Genomic DNA, 15,001 nt, shown 5'->3' on the forward strand with positions numbered 1-15,001 from the left:
TCTAAACTTCCTATTCATTTGTACCATTTGTTCTTGTGTCTACATTGGTACTAAGCTTAATAATTCCTCTCCCTCCCTAATGTTAATCCCCCTGAATATTTATAAAGAGCAAGCATATCCCCCTGCAGCCTTCTTTTGGCTAGGCTAAACAAGCCAAGCTCTTTGAGTCTCCTTTCATAAGCCAGGTTTTCCATTCCTCAGATCATCCTAGTAGCCCGTCTCTGAACCTGTTCCAGTTTGAATTCATCCTTCTTAAACATGGGAGACCAGAACTGCACACAGTATTCCAGATGAGGTCTCACCAGTGCCTTATATAACGTACTAACACCCCTATTTGCTGGAAATACCTCGCGCTGATGCATCCTAAAACCGATTTGCTTTTTAACGGCCATATCGCATTGGCGGCTATGTCATCCTGTGATCAACCATACCCAAGGTCCTTCTCCTCCTTGTTGCTTCCAACTAATGTGTCCCCAATGTATATCTAAAATTCTTATTATTAATCCCTAAGTGCTGACCTTGCACTTTCACTATTAAATTTCCCACACAGCCCAAAGTCTAACCCTCTGTCAGGGATCAGCGTAGTCTATAATGGCCGCTCCCCATGGCTATGGCTGGGTGTACTGCAAGGAGGAAGGGGGCACCAGGCCCACCCTCTACTATTTTAAAAGTTCTTTAGAAAGTTAAAACAAGAAACATACAGACACAAATGAGTTACAGTCTTAGATTTAAAAAGGTATATACCCTTCTATAAAGCAGCTCTATATGTGCTCTTGGACTGACCATGCAAGCAGCATGGAATCGCTTGCTATGTTTAGAATCCTTGCCTCTTAGAGTCCAGATGCATAAAGATCCAGTTTGTCCTTGTCAGGATTTTTATCCCCTTCTCCCAGAGTCCACACTGATAGAACAAGTGTCAGCTCCTGATGCCTCTTGATGGGAGTGGGTGGCAATCAACAGTCTTGTCTTTTGTGTCTACAATGACTCATTGTTCAGAGGCTCTTGTCTGAATGGACTAGCACCTACATTAAATTAATACTTCTTTCCCTGTTTGAGCCAGTCTACACTACTGACCTATCGTCATATAACTGCACACTGAGGAATGTGAAAAACCACCCCTGAGTGACACAGTATATTGAACTTAACCCCTGTGTAGAGAGCGCTATGTCAACCAGAGGCTTAGTGCGGAGATGTATTAACTACGCCAACAGGAGACTCTCTTCCATCAGTGTAGGAGAGTCTTCATTTAAGTGCTGACAGCGGTAGCTGCATCGGTGCAGCTACGCCAATGCAGTGTAAGACCTGCCCTGATTACACCATAGCCAGATGTTTACAATGCAAACACTCAGTATAACTTTATACCATGGTCTACAGAGGTTGTAAGTGAGGGATAGCTCAGTGGTTTGAGCATTGGCCTACTAAACCCAGGGTTATGAGCTCAATCCTTGAGGGGACCATGTAGGGGTCTGGGGCAAAAATCTATCAGGGGACTGGGCTTGATGACCTCCTGAGGTCCCTTCCAACCCTGTTATTCTATGATTATAAGAAGCACACGGAATCTTTTTCAAGGGGATAAGGCAATACACCGTGTTTACTGAGAGTATAGTTTAAACATCAAAATCAGCATATGCTTACACACACACACACACACACACAAGGTTCTGCAGCTGGATCTTATAGTTACCAGTCCTTTGTTTTGCTCGCTCAGTTCTAGAGACCAGCTGAAACTGCACATGAGGGAGGGGAGCTGGGTCTCTCTCAAATGCATCCGAAGCTCTGATGTTGATGCAGAACAAACCCAAAGTCCCATGGCAATACACCCTTCTTTTATAGTAATAGGTTCCCATACAAGTCTATGGACCTTACTGTGGCACACCGGAGCTGTTAATCACGAGGTAGTCAAGGTTGCTCTTAATCAGCATTATTTTGAGTTGTTACCGAGAGGATCCACAGCTGTTTATCTTGTCCTTCTGGCTGAACTCCTTAGCTTGTCCTTGGGGTATATGCCTTTGCTTTAGGGTCGTCAATCTGCCATCAGGGTGAGTCTGATAATAAAGTTGGTGCCTCTCAACTCCTTCACTCCCCTCTCAACCATCCAGCCCATCAGTACTGATGCCTCCCGTCTCTTCTCTGTTAATCAGTATGCCATACCTTCTTCACTCACACACAAAACAGTAAATGATTTCAAAGGCAAGAATTATAGCCATAAAACTTCAGTCCTTCTAAGAACAATCATTGACATAATCAGCAAAGAATAAACTCAGAACAATTTCTTCTTACTAATTCAAAGCTAGCAAAATAGAGTACAAAGCAAAATAAGCAAAATGGAGTACAATCTACATAAGACAGTTTTTCCCCATTAGGCTTTTGGCCAACATTGTCCCCCTTTTGGCCCTTTAATATCAATATATTAAATGGTCACATCGCATGTAATTGCTTTAAGGCAATGTATTGCAAAGCAATTTGGGCTTGTGGTTTTAATCTGAGGTACCTTCTTTTCATCCAACAGCACATAAAGCACATTAGGACAAACATTATTCCATTTGTACAAAGAAAACAATTCTGAGATGAATCATAATATTTAAAACTGATGTCCATGAGGGGGACCAGCCTCTAAAAATGCCATACCAATGGTGCACCATCATTTGTTGAGCTTGTGTGGATTCTTTCAGAATTTCAGTTAGTTGGTGCAAAATAGCCAGACTTCATGTTAGTACTTTTGTCCGGGTTGCTGCAGATAATTGACTAATCTGCTTATTCCTTGCTAGCCATTGGTATGAGGTGGTCCAATTAGCCCCCAAAGAAAAATTAAAACTCAGGGCATTATTGGTATCTACTAGGTTAACATCCTTATTTTTATGAACCGGAAAATAGTAAGTCATGGTGGGAGTTCACAGTATTGTCACATTGCACATACATTGTTGTACAGGGGCCTTTGAGTATACTTTTCCTGCCACACAATTTTTTCCAGTCCTATCATACAAACATAATTTTTCCCATCATAGTATACTTTGGTGGTGCTATTAACCAATTCATCCCAGTAGCATGTTGCTAAATTTTTGATTTGCATGGAGCAATGCTCCTCTAAAATTGGCAAGGTGGGGCATACCCACTGTCGAGTAGTCCATTTTTTTACACTCACAGGGCAATCACTGATTTCTTCTTTATTATTTAAATACATTCCTGCCAATCGTGGGGCCCAAATATGCCTTCCCTGTAGGTTGGGAGTGCTAAGAAAGACTATAATATGTTCAGGTATCTGGTAGGGTGAATCCGCATCACCTGAATAGCAATGTGTCCAGTTATGGTGTTTGTGTATACGTATGAGTCCATAGGCTTATATCATTCTGGAACAGAAGGGAGGAGAAGATTATTTCTATATCTGCTGAGAAGGGGAGTTAAGGCAGACACATCCTTGGCTCAAATCCAATCCATCTCTCTTTCTGTTAAAACAATGGCTAACAGCTTTTGCTCAGACCACCATAAGGCTACAGCTATTTTATCAGCTATGTCTCGCATAGTAAGCCCAAAATGTAGATTGATGTGGTCCCAAGTGTGCCACTGTAGATTTAACATATCCACCCCTCTCTATACCAACTCAGTGATTTGGTGTTCTTGCCTTTTTGCTATTTTGTGGTGTAAAGCTTTTACCGCACAGGTTTGTTTTTAATGCTTCCAGATCCACTGAATTTAATATTCCTGTTCCAGCTCCTCTGACTCCCAGTATAGTACTGGCTAGATCTCTCTTCCCACAAAGGGGAGAATGTTTTTGTTTCAAGGAACCATACCAAGCGTTGAATAAGGGGGTGCTGTATGGTGCACATATGGGCCGTGTGATGGTTACATTATCCTTTATCCAATTAACTGTGATGTGTAGCGTTGTTATCATGGGTGCCATGTATGCTTTAACTGGTGGTTGTTTTTTAAGTAAATGTGGGTAGGGTCTTTCCATGATTGGAAGGCCATTTAACAGTAGCACTGTTATGTTGCCCACAAAAATAGTTTTGTTCACCCACACTGTAATCTTGCACACCTCTAATGGTCCTGGTGTGAATGGTGGAACGGTGTGTGAACAAGGTTCACAAAAAGGATTAAAATCCATAATTGGCTCCGTAGGGGTTATCACTTCAATCACGCAGTCATGATCCTCATTGGTTATATTAACTCAGGCTTGCAATGTAATTTGTGTGAAGGTCACATACAGGGTATTGTTATGTATGGGTATTTCCTGAACCCTGTTCAACTCTGTCCAATTAAACCATTGTAGTCCCAATGTACATGTGTTATTCCTGAACCCCAAAAGCTTATGAATATCCCCCAAAATAACAACATCTTACCCTTAGCAGGTTTCTGGCAGGACTCCCTTAGGATCAGGTAGTGTGCGAGGGAATCTCTATCGAGAGGAATTCACGTGATTATTGGCAGGTATACTTCTAGTCCATATTAAATATAATATGTAATATAATATAACATATATAAAATATTAAATATAATTGTGTAATAATTAAACACAAACAAATTAGGAAAACAATTTGATCTGTGACACATGAACCCACTTAAGTTTGCCATCTTTTCCAATATGGTACACTAGTAGGCTAGGATGGTCACCTATTGAATAGGGACCTGGCCACTTAGAATCCAGGGCATGATCCTTTTTCCCTAGCTTTAAATGCATTACCTGGTCACCGGCTTCCCAGAGCTCAGAATCAGTGGCTTTTTGCTTGTACAGTTTTGTATTCATTTGTTCAATGGCTTGATTCACCCTATATTGTCAGGTAGTTTTGTCTTCTTGTTTAAGCCACTGAAAGTAGTCATGCTGGGTTGCCATAGGGTGTTCTTCAGAATCTCTAGTGAGGCATTCAGGATTAATCATTAACCGCATCAGCTGCCAATTTGGTACAGCTGGATTTTTGTCTTCAGCCTGTCAGTGCTGCAGATGGTAGCCAGGATCAAGTGCAGCTTTTCAGGCCAGTTCTTACTAGTGTGGTCTACCACTTTTTGCAGTGCCTCTTTAATGGTTCTGATTCATTCTTTCCACCTGTCCTGAGGATTGGAATCGGTACAGGATATGAAACTTTTGTTTAATTCTCAAAGTATGCATCATCATGGTAAAAATTTCCCCCACAAATGCACTCCCATTGTCTGCATCTATAACCTTGGGGGTCCATACCTACACTTCTGTAGCCTTGGTAATTTTATTTTGTGCTTAAATTTTATGTTCATCATTTTTTTCCTAATATAGTATTCGCTTTTTTAAAAAAAACAAAAACACAATACACAACAATGCTAGCAACAAGACAAACAACACAAAACATATTTTTTATCATGACAGTAGATCCATTGTATTCTGAGTTGCTTCACAGCTGGTACCATTTTTTTTGCACATGCAGCATCCTACACTGTTCATAAGGTCTAAACACCAAACACATTCTTACAACTCTAGTATTTATCTTAACAATACTAACACCCAGGTAAGTCAGACTGGTTTCCAGCTATGTATTTGTTAGTGTTCAGTGAGGCCCTGAGCCTTCGCATGAGCTGGCACCTGGTCTGCCAGCATCACAGCTAGTAACAAATAGCACTGGAGGATAATATTTTCACAATTTCTAGCGGTCTCTAATGGAGCCACTGCTTGAGCTTATTCTTCTCCTTGCATTGGCCTGTCAAATGCACAGCGGCCATGGTTACACAGGAAACCTAATGCTACAGTCCTCAGACCTATCAGGTCTGTCTCTGTGTGGCTCTTTGAACCTCTTGCCAGCAGTGGCAGTACAGTTGGCTGATTATCTTGCTGCTACTGTGTACCACTTGCTGGCTTCACTCAAGTGACTCCTCTGAGGATTTGCAGAATACAGTATAGGAGTTGAAGGAGTTGAATACGCTTTGGGACTCTTAACCTGCTAGTACTTCAACCTCTGTCTCTCTCTCTCTGTGTCCCTCTCTCTGTGTCTCTCTGGATGGGGATTTTGGGTCACAAACACACACACACCAAGGAGGGAGGCGAGGAGGAATCCTGTTTGGAATAAATTCACAGTGCAGCTATTTCATTCGTAATATTGCTTTATATTGTCAGCATATTAGCTTCTGTGCATGGAGTTATTTCCAATTTTGGGGTGACACCACATCTTAGTGGAATGTTTTCTGTTTTCTGCTCATTTTTGACCAGCATGAGCCTAAGAAATGGATGGTTTTGAAAGGACTTGTTCCCTTCCAGACATCTGTCTGACCAATGAGAGTAAATCAGATTTTTAAACTCTCAACAGTTAACACTGATAGCAGCTGCCCCATCACAGATTTTATAGGTAGATATAAATAAGATATACACAATATATCAATTAGCCTAGATCAATGTATTTAACTAGTTCTTCGGTAATATACTGTGTTTTCTCTTTTTCAGGCTGTTTTTATTACCATATCTTAGTTATCTGGATGTTTCCTTCAATGATATTAGCGTTATCCCTCATGAAATCAGGAATCTCAGGTATTGATACATAATATACACTGGAACCAGACCTATGTGTAAAAATATTGTGAACCTATTAGGAAGTCGATTGTTAGTAAATCTGGAGTAACACTACTGATGGCCATGGATTTACTCTGGATTTGCACCAGTATAACAGAAATCACAGTTGGCCCACTGTCCTGTGATAGGGGTCTGATTTTTAAAATGAAATGCGTGTCCAGTTGCTTAAATATCATGATTATTCTTGTAAATCAGGTAAATTCACACAAATTATGATCATTTGCTAATTGTGCCTATATGCATGTGCACTTGCCTAATTTGCATGCATGATCCCTGTAATTGTATGCCCCCATATCATGTAAACCACATTGTCATTCCCAGAATGTGCAAGTGAAGGTGTGATTGCAGTGCAGCTAGGAATACCTGCGCTAGCTTTAATCCAGCTAGCATGGGTAACAACTGTAGTGACCATGTGGGTGCAGGGGTTTTAGCATGGGCACCGGAGTACATACCCGGGATCCCCTTGTACGCTGATTGCTAGCCCATGCTCCCACTTCTTCACTACTGTTATTACACATTAGCTAGGTTAAAGCTAGCACAATTATGTCTGCCATGCCACAATTACACGTTCACTTGCAGTGTAGACATAGCCTCAGTGTGTTTGTGTGAGATAGGCAGGAGAGGTTAATACTTTGGCTTCATGGGAATGATACAGTAGAAACTTTGTGACAGACAGAAAAGGGTTTTCTGAAAAAAAAAAACATATGGAATTAAGAACAGGAGTACTTGTGACACCTTAGAGACTAACAAATTTATTTGAGTATAAGCTTTCATGGGCTACAGCCCACTTCTTCAGATGCATCTGTAGCTCACAGAAGCTTATGCTCAAATAAATGTGTTAGTCTCTAAGGTGCCACAAGTACTCCTGTTCTTTTTGCAGATACAGACTAACACGGCTGCTACTCTGAAATATGGAATTAAGATACCTTTTAGAATTAAGGTTAACATCTTTGGGGTATTTTGTATTAAAAGCAATTGCATATGTGTTATTGTGGCATTGTATATACCTTCTCTAGTAAGGAGGGGGATGCTAATATACTTCTTCCATTATAAACCCTTTGAAGCCACCCTCTGGATAGGTTCACATATACCAGTTCCGAGTGGATTCTCCAGGGACCAACAGACAAAGAAAGGGTTTTTGGATAAACAGCCTGGTTTTAAACTGGCTCATGGCCTTCTTCCTGAGCCAGCAAACAGACAGGACCTGTGTTCCAGGAAGGGCCCCAATCCTTTAGGGCAGTGGCTCAACCTTTTCAGACTACGGTACCGCTTTCAGGAGTTTGATTTGTCTTGTGTACCCCCAGATTTCACCTCACTTAAAAACTACTTGCTTATAAAATCAGACAAAAATACAAAAGTGTCACAGCAGACTATTACTGAAAAATTGCTGACTTTCTCATTTTTACCATATAATTATAAAATAAATCAATTGGAATATAAATAGTGCACCTACTTTTCATCATATAGTATATAGAGCAGTATAAACAAGTCACTGTCTGTATGAAATTTAGTTTGTACTGATTTCGGTCATGTTTTTATGTAGCCTGTTGTAAAACTAAGCAACTATCAAGATGAGTTGATGCACCCCTGGAATACCACTGCATACCCCAGGGGTATATGTACCCCTGGTTGAGAGCCACTGCTCTAGGGAAGGGTTGGAAGGGCAAGACCCACTGAGGCCCCATATGACTGTTGGCATGTTCTGAGCTGAAGCTGTGATGAATTTGTTTCTAAAAGGCAACCCTTAATATGGTGTGTCGAAGGACTGCTCCTTCCAGAGCCCATGTTAGGGCTAGGGTGAGGACTGGTCAGTTTATTAGCATGTGTGTAGAACGGGCCAGCTCTAGGTTTTTTGCCGCCCCAAGCAAAAAAATTTTGGCTGCCCCCACCCCAGCCCTGGGCTGCCCCCCACACTCCCCTTCTACCCCAGCCCTGAGCTCTCCCACCCCACCTGCACCCCTGCTGCCCAGCTCTGGGCCTCCCCCCCCCACACTACCCCTACTGCCCCAGCCCTGGCTTTCCCCATCAACCACACCCCTCTGCCGTCCCAGCCCTGGGCTCTCCCCCGCTACACACCCCCTTGCCACCCCAGCCCTGGGCTCTCCCCCCCCACCATGCTGCCCCAGCTCTGGGCTCCCCTTTCCCCCCCACCAGTGCCCCCCACAACACACACACCTGCCGCCCAGCCCTGGGGCTCTGCCCCTCCACCCACACCCTCCTTCCGCCCCCCCAGTCCTGGGTTCACTGGTAACTTGCTCCCAGGCGGGTGGGTCAATTCAGCAGCAATTGGATGTGCACAGAACACAGAGAGATTAATTCCATATAGTTACAGAACGGCAGTGTAAAGTTGAACAATTTTCAGCTTTGTGTGATTGGAGATATCTGGATGCATGTTGTAAGACCGTCCTCCATAAATGAGGAAAGTGAGGTTGCCTTTATTATTTCTTTTGTTCCCACTCTGGTTTCTATGGGGAATTTGCCAATGCAATATCACTGCTTTCCTTTTAACAAATAAAACTAAAAAAATTAAAAAAAAGCAATGGCTGTTGAAAATAGCATTCCAGTCCTGAAAAACCACTGGGAAGTATTTCTTGCTCAAATTTTATCCTACTTTTTCAACAGCAAATTACAGTGGATCAGTATATTTAATTGGGAGAATGAAGTAAACAGCTGCCCAAATTGAGCTTGAGCACTCCTGAATTTTGAGGTGTCAATCTGGAAGGCAGGTGCTAGATTTTCTTTCTGAATATTAGCTAAATCTGGAAAGGAAGAGTCCATTTTCTGTCCATGACTCAGAGTGGAATCCTCCTGTGTGCCTGGTACTGTTCTAAAGTGCCAAGTCCCCTAGCAGAGCCTCCCCTCCCTTATTTTTCATTTTAAATTCTAGTGGGACCACACTACCTCCCTTGCTAGGGTTCAGACAGAGAGGGGCACTGTCCATTTAGTTCACCCAATTCATTCTTTGCGGTTGCAAAGTGAGGTCACACCAGTATCCCTAATCCAGGCTGGGGATGTCTTCTGAAGAGGAAATCTGGGCCAAGCCTTCTACTCCTTGGGCACACTTGTTCCCTATTCACAGTGCCACCCCGCTCTAGCAGTGAGTGTCCATTCACGGCAAAGCTGCAGCATGAAGTTTCAGCTACCATACTCCTCTCCCCTCTCTTCCTGTTGATAGCAGTCAAGGGATGCTGGGAAAATGTAATTCTTTCCCTGCTCCAGGGCTGGCTCATAGGCAGGAGCTAACCAAGGAACTACAGCTCCAGGGCCCCTGTTGGTTCTCAGCTCCCAGGCTGTGTTCCTGTGGGCTGCCGCCCCTGCAAATGGCTGCCCCAACCACCTGCTTGCTTTGCTGGTGCATAGAGCAATCCCTGTGTGCAGATTCTTTTATTGTTTAAATATGTTTTTTCTTGTAATGCTTTGTACCTTAAGAATAAAAGTGGTTTGCATGGGAATGCTGTATGATACCTTTAAGTGCACATTACACCTTGTTAACCTCCCTAAAGAGAGCACATAGGTGCCTTTGGCAACTCGTCTGTGCTGGGAGTAACACAGTTGAAGCAGGGAACTGTGCAGCCTGGAGATACTCAGTCAGAAGGGACCGAGATGTGGGTCTCTGCCCAGAAAGCTAATGACTGGGAGAGCCAGTACTTGAGAATGGTTGCCCTTGCTGGACTGTAGAGGGGAAAAAACGGTTGCAGTTGCCCTAAATTGTGACACTAGGCAAAAGGAATTTTTTCCCAAAAGGGTCATCTGTCTCTGGTTTTGGTTAGAAAGTTGAGAGTTTATCAGCAGCCGTTTATTATGAGCAGAAGAGGGCAGATATTGAAGTATAACTACATGTTAATAAGCAAGAGAGTGAAATAAGACATATACATTTACCATTAAGTTTTTGAGGAAATCTGATGGTGGTCTATTGTGTGTGTTTGGACACCTGTCCTAAGCATTCAGTTGGATCCACAACATCCCTTATTCCACTTGCATTAGTTGGTTTAAATTGTACTCAGAAAATAATTCTCTTTGTGCACATAATTGCATCCAACACTTAAAATGTATTTTTTTTTTAATTTAGCCTTCTTACATATGCCATCTTGGTTTGCAGTAACTCAGCGAGTGGGAGAGGATATGTATACAATTATAGCTGAGATAAATTGTGTACATAATTTGGTGGTCTTTAAAATTACAGGGCACTGGAATATCTGAATGTTGAAGGAAATCAGCTGTGTGCTTTGCCTTGTGAGGTTTTGAGACTTCCCCTGAAATTCCTTAACACAGAGAATAATTTAATGCATCCCTTCTTATGGAAAGAAAACAGCCAGAACCAACCACAGAGACTTACTGATCTGGCTGCCCTTTGCTTCTCCAGAAACAAGATGTGGCAAAGATATACCGAGATCTCAAAGGATATTCAAGAAATATTGAACAAGTAAGTGACAGAAATCTCCAGCTGCCACTCTGGCTTCCACGAGAGTTTTGGTTACACAAGAAATGTACCAATGGCCCCTAATCACTTGTTCTGGCAATGTCAGAAGGACACCAGCTTTAGACCAATGTATACTTTCTCCATCATGAAACCACCTCGGTAGATCTCCACTGTAGGAGCTGCATCCATGCACTGTGAGCCACGGAATAAGCTAAGAGAAGTTATTGACATCTTCACATTAAACTACAATAATGCTGGTCAATAATATTGCTGTTACTTATTGGTCAATATATAACAAGTCCCATGCAAGTATGCTAAGCTATGTATCTCAATGCATACCAGACCTATGTATTTTTGATCAACTCGATATAACGCTGTCCTCGGGAGCCAAAAAAATCTTACCGTGTTATAGGTGAAACGGCATTATATCGAACTTGCTTTGATCCACCTTAGTCCACAGCCCCGCCCTCCCGGAGCACTGCTTTACCACATTATATCCGAATTCGTGTTATATCGGGTCGTGTTATATCGAGGCAGAGATGTACATGTACATTTAATCAAACATCATGTGCCAATAATTGTTTTTATCCATTTAACTAACTTAGGGTTCTGTACTGCTACCTATCACCATAGTATATTCCAGCCAGAAATGTTTGCTGCAGCCGCATGTGGAGGTTCTGCACTGAACCAGTCTGTTCAAGAGAGAGCTGTGAGCTTCAGAACAACCTGAGTTGAAAAAAATACCAGCTCAATTTCTGGGAGTGGCAGCACTATCTCCACCCATCCACTGCATCTCTCTATTTTCACCTTGTCTGCCTCAGACTTCCATTTCTCCTCCTTCCCCACTGGAGCCATACAAGTATAACTACACCCTTAGGGCTGGAGTAATTACCCCCTTGGAATAGAGCACAGCCTACACCACAATGTAGTTCAGGAAGTGCAGGAACCTTCCATAACCATCAGTCTCAGAATCAATGTGAGGCCAGCTAGATCCCTTAATTTCTAGTTGAGGATGCAGAAAGTGAACTGGAATGTACTGTGTGTGTATAGTCACGTGCAATGTTTCTGACTCATTTTTCTTTCTGTCTTAGCTGTAGAGTCTGTGACTGCTGCAAAGGACCCTTGTATGGTCAAGGACTTCGTCTCATTCGATCTTGCAGGAACATATTTAGATTCCGCAAACTTCCTTTTCTCTTTAATGCCTGCTCACCATCCTGTTACAGCAGCTTCATGTCTCAGACTGACTCTTGGACTCGAATGCTTTATGGAAATTGATCTGGGTTGCACCAGAGAAACCGGTGATATAATGCAGTTAAGAAATATGAGGTCATGTAGGTCATGTTGTACAAGAAAATAGCTTGTGATACTGGAATGTTTAGGATCACTTTGTGCAATTATCATATACTCTTTAAACTGCTTTCTGGCCTAAATGTTCTATTTTTATTTGGAAAGGAGACTTTGCCTGTTTAGGTTTGTTTGGGATCACTCACTAGCCTTCTCATGTGCTGTGTAGACATACCCATAGTTCCCAGGGGAGTGGGAATGTAACCTGGTTTTGATTTGAACATGATTAAAGTATGCTAGTAAAACTGCTTTTTTCCCACTGGTATAAAAAATGCTTTAAAGTGCTACACTATCTGCCACAGACAAGACACTAATTTGGCTATTAGTAATTGCTAAATGGCACAATTACAAAAAGGTGCCTCTTGAACATGTCTGCAACCCAGACTCAATATACTGTTGGTAATCCAGGTGCAGAGTCTGTATGTGGGCTAAGATTCTCAAAAACAACTAATGATTTTTTGTCAGCTGGAGACACCTCAAGGAGGCCTGATTTTTCAGAAAGTGCTGAGCACTCAGTCCGAAAAGCAGACCTTGTTAAATTGTCTCAAGTTGGCACCCAAAATGACTAGTTGCTTTTGGAAATCTTGGCCGTAGTGCATATTTTATTACAAATAGCTTTGTAAAAGAAATTCACTCTAAAGTGAAGTTTGCTAGATAGTGTTCTCATTTATTTGAACACGAGACAGACTCCAATAGTCTAATGTCTGGTTGATTACATGTATGTATATATTTGTATAGTCCTTAATTTTGTTAATGTGAAAACCCAAGATAGGAGATTGCCAAAGGAACCCTGTAATTTGTATTTAAAGGATGTTTGGGCTATGTCTGTTTTTAATAACGTTGTATATAATGTGACATTGTAGAATACAAAACATTGGTTGGTGGAAAATGTTTAATAAAAAATGAAACTTGAGGGCAGAAGAAAAATTTGCTCTGCAAATTTCAAAAGATTGTGAGATTTCCTAAGTAGGAAGTCTGAATTTCTTCACCCTCAGTCGCCAGTTTTGATTTGATGGGCTTGCTCTCCTCAAAATAGCTAGTAGCGGCAGCAGCAGCAGCCAATAGGAGCACATGGTTTTGGTGGCATCTGTGGAAAGACCTTTTCTGGCTGATGTCGTTCCCCAAAATCTCCTCTGTTTCAGGGAAGTATAGTCACAGCAGAAATGCTCATAGTTCAGTATTTTGCTTGTTTGAAGTTGTAATGGTGTGTTCATCCCACATAGGCCATGAAGTGGACCTGAGAGACCAATTTTAACCCACGTGGTTGCAACTGGAGGGTGAGCCAGACATAATTAGAGAAGACGCTAAACTGGGTTGTGGTTATTAGAAAGAGAGGGAACCCACCATAGAAGAATGCTGCTCGGGGAGAAAAAGTAAGTCTTCGGTCACTCTCTGGGATTAGAGAGTCCAGGACAATTGAGGAGTAAGTCCTGGTATCCTTGTCTGGGTGTAGAGAAGGCTGGTATATGGCCAGGAGAGACAGGGATCAGCCACTGGGGTGGAGCTGGTTCTAGAGATATGCCCTGAAAGAAAGCAGCATCTGGTCTTCTAAGGAGGCAGTCTTGGGAGTCAGTCAGGGAATATAGCAGGGAACTGAACGAGTGATGAAAGGTCAAGCCCAAGGAAGGCAGAAGTGGGGTTAAATTTTAATTGTAGGTTTGGGATTTTGTTGGGGGATTTCAGGTGAGGGCCCTGAAAGTAAGAATAACATAGAGCGGTTGTAGGGGAGAAGGCATGAGTGAGGCATGGGAGGGAGAAGTCTGAGGTCCAGTCTGCACTGCAGACCTATGTTGGTATAACGACATCACCCTGAGTGACATAGTTATACCGACCTAACCCTCCCATCAATGTAGCGATCACCTCTCAAGGAGGTGGATTAACACCCACAAGAGAGTTCTCTCCTGTCAGCTTACAGCAACTTAAAGTGTTACACCAGCGCAAGTTGGCCAAGGCAGCATTTTAAGTGTAGACGTGACCTAAGGAGGTGACAGCAAGAAGTCTGGGGCCATGAACTTTGCCAATCTGTCCTATGGAGTAGGAGGGCTAGGTTTCCCTACCAGCCACTGGTAAAGTGGTGTGAACCCCTGAGAAGGGGCCAAGGATGATGGAGAGCCCTGAAAGAAAGGTGTGAGGACTACAGGATTCTGAGGACTGAAAATCTTTTTGTCAGCATATTTGAACTTTTATTTGTTGGACTTTGTTACCCCAAAAGGGGTGAGACTAAACTGATCTGTACACCTGGGGGACTTCTGCACCTAAAAATTCTGTACAAAATAGTCTGCAAAATTCAGCATATTTTATTTGTCAAAATAACACTATATAATCATGCCACTTTCAATTATTTTGGTAATTTATATCAAAATACCTGTTGACAAGTAAGTCTGTAACAATACAGACAACAAAAAAGATTCAGGAAATGTTTTCTGACAAATAGATTCCTTACTAGGCATACTAATACAGAACTCTGAGTAATAATTCATTTAAACGACTATACAGAAACATATTTCCAGCACCCTCAGAAGCAGTGCAAAGGCTTGGGAGAGTCAGGGGTAATGGAGGAGCTGAGAGAGAGGGAAGTAAGTGCTGGGAAGGAGCCTGGGAATGAAAATGGAGGGTTGTTGGGTGCGGGTGAGAGGAAGTATACAAGTTTTTTTTTCGGGGCGGGGGGAAGGGATTGTCAGGGTGTTGGGAGCCTCCCCCATGCAGACCCTGGA

General features: G+C 42.4%; 1 protein-coding gene across 1 annotated transcript in view; it reads left to right on the plus strand.

Moving 5' to 3' along the window:
• The window catches only part of LRRC63 (leucine rich repeat containing 63), a 58,987-nt gene extending 44,469 nt beyond the window's left edge, over window positions 1-14,518 (plus strand). The window contains exons 8-10 of the mRNA XM_032790665.2: window positions 6,398-6,481; window positions 10,707-10,946; window positions 12,035-14,518. Of these exons, the coding sequence (XP_032646556.2) occupies window positions 6,398-6,481; window positions 10,707-10,946; window positions 12,035-12,218 (508 nt within the window). The 3' untranslated portion in view covers window positions 12,219-14,518. The remainder of the gene's footprint in view (window positions 1-6,397; window positions 6,482-10,706; window positions 10,947-12,034) is intronic.
• The last annotated feature ends 483 nt before the right edge of the window (window positions 14,519-15,001 follow it).

Source organism: Chelonoidis abingdonii, chromosome 1, assembly GCF_003597395.2.
Source record: "Chelonoidis abingdonii isolate Lonesome George chromosome 1, CheloAbing_2.0, whole genome shotgun sequence".
Classification (NCBI taxonomy): domain Eukaryota; kingdom Metazoa; phylum Chordata; order Testudines; family Testudinidae; genus Chelonoidis; species Chelonoidis abingdonii.